Source organism: Rhea americana, unplaced genomic scaffold (assembly GCF_003343005.1).
Source record: "Rhea americana isolate MKP2758 unplaced genomic scaffold, rheAme1 scaffold_735, whole genome shotgun sequence".
Taxonomy (NCBI): Eukaryota; Metazoa; Chordata; class Aves; order Rheiformes; family Rheidae; genus Rhea; species Rhea americana.
This window is the reverse complement of record NW_028186907.1, coordinates 1-1,834: the sequence shown is the minus strand read 5'-3', so window position 1 is coordinate 1,834 and position 1,834 is coordinate 1. Positions and strand designations below refer to the sequence as shown.

The following is a 1,834-nucleotide window of genomic DNA, read 5'->3' as shown; positions in this document are numbered from 1 at the left end:
GTGCAGGGACTGGCTGCACCCCACGCTGCGTGCAGGGACTGGCTGCACCCCACGCTGCGTGCAGGGGCTGGGCGCACCCCACGCTGCGTGCAGGGGCTGGGCGCACCCCACCTGCAAAGCCGTGTGCCCCCCGAGGGCTGCGTGCGCCCTTGCAATCCCGTGCGGCTCCCAGTCCCGCGCCCCCCCCCCCGGGGCTGCGTACCCCAAAACGCCGTGTCGCCCCCGCAGCGCCGCCCGCCCCGGGGCCGGGCCGGGCCGGGCCGGGCCCGGGGGCGGTCCCGGACTACAGCTCCCGGCGGCCCCGGGGACGCGCGGCGCCGCCGCCGCTCCCGCGCTCGCGCTCCCGCCATGGCGCCCTTCGAGCCGGCGGCGCTGCCCGAGCTGCTCCCGGTCTTCTACCGGCGCCTCTTCCCGCACGCCGCGTACGGCCGCTGGCTCAGCTACGGCGGCGGTGAGCGGGACCGGCGGCGCCTGCGATGAGCGCGGCGGCCTCAGCGGCGCGGCGCGGCGCGGCGGGCGGGGGGGTGGTGCGAGGAAGGGGTGCATGCGATGAGCCGGGGGGACCTGGGGGTGCCGGGATGGGGCGCGAGGAGCGGGGGAGCAATGACGGGGATCGTGGGGTGCACAGTATGAGTGGGGGGATCTCGGATCCAGGGAGTGCTGAGATGAGGTGCAGTGGGGGGCACAATCAGGGGAGTCCTGGGGATGGAGAGGATGAGTGGAGGGGTCCCGGGATGGGGTGCAGTAAGTGTGTGTGGGGGGGTCAGGGTGCAATGGCTGGGGGGGAGTGCAGTGAATGAGATCGTGGGGGTGCGTGGGATGAGTGGGGGATCCTGGGGTGCTGGGATGGGGTGCAGTGAGTGGGGGGCTCCTGGGGTGCAGTGAACAGAGCAGTGCAACGAAGGGGATCCTGCAGGTGCACCCAGGGGCGCACTGGGCGGAGGGGTGCAATGACGGGGGTCCTGGGGTGCTGGGAAAGGCGCAGTGTAGAGGTCCCCCTGGGGGGACACGTGCTGAAGTGGGGTCCTGGGTGCAGATAATGAAGGGGGGACTTGGAGGGGTGGCAGCAGGGGGGCAGTGAACAGGAGGGTGCTGGGGGCACGAGTGATGAGCGAGGGGCTCTCAGCAGCACGGGGCCGGGGAGGGGGCTGGGGGGCGGAAGGTCCTGCCCCAGCCCACACCGGCCGGGCCCCTGCAGTGGCCAAGAACTACTTCCAGCTGCGGGAGTTCTCCTTCACACTGCGAGACGACATCTACCTGCGCTTCCAGTCCTTCGGCAGCCCCCAGGAGCTGGAGCGGGAGCTGCAGAAAATCAACCCCTACAAGATCGACATCGGGGCTGTGTACTCGCACCGCGTGAGTGGGCGGCCGGGGAGGGGGCACCGCTCGGCCGCTTTCCGYGGCGCGGGACTGAGCCTCCTGCCTTGCACGCAGCCCAACCAGCACAACACGGTGCACCCGGGCGCCTTCCAGCCGCAGGAGAAGGAGCTGGTGTTCGACATCGACATGACGGACTACGACGACGTGCGCACGTGCTGCAGGTTCCCGGGGCGGCCGCGCGCGCGGGACGGGCTCAGGCTCGGGCTCAGGGGTGCCGGCACAGCCGCCGCATGCTCCCCACCCGACGCCTCTCTGCCTCCAGCTCCGCCGAGATCTGCCCCAAGTGCTGGCCCCTGATGACCATCGCCATCCGYGTCCTCGACCGGGCGCTCGTGGGTGAGGCCCCCGGGCCTCCGCGCCCCCTTCTCGCACCTTCCTGCGGCTTTTAGGGCGTGCACAGCCACGGCCCGCAGTGCAATAGCCTCTGACCCCGCAGCACCCGGGGCGGGTGCAA

At 72.2% G+C, this 1,834-nt stretch overlaps 1 protein-coding gene across 1 annotated transcript; it reads left to right on the top strand.

Moving 5' to 3' along the window:
* Positions 1-307: 307 nt before the first annotated feature.
* On the top strand, positions 308-1,824 carry PRIM1 (DNA primase subunit 1). Its single transcript, XM_085321955.1, has 4 exons — positions 308-451; positions 1,199-1,356; positions 1,435-1,541; positions 1,643-1,824. The coding sequence occupies exons 1-4, from the start codon at positions 349-351 to the stop codon at positions 1,767-1,769; spliced, it is 495 nt and encodes a 164-aa protein (XP_085178081.1). The 5' UTR covers positions 308-348; the 3' UTR covers positions 1,770-1,824.
* The last annotated feature ends 10 nt before the right edge of the window (positions 1,825-1,834 follow it).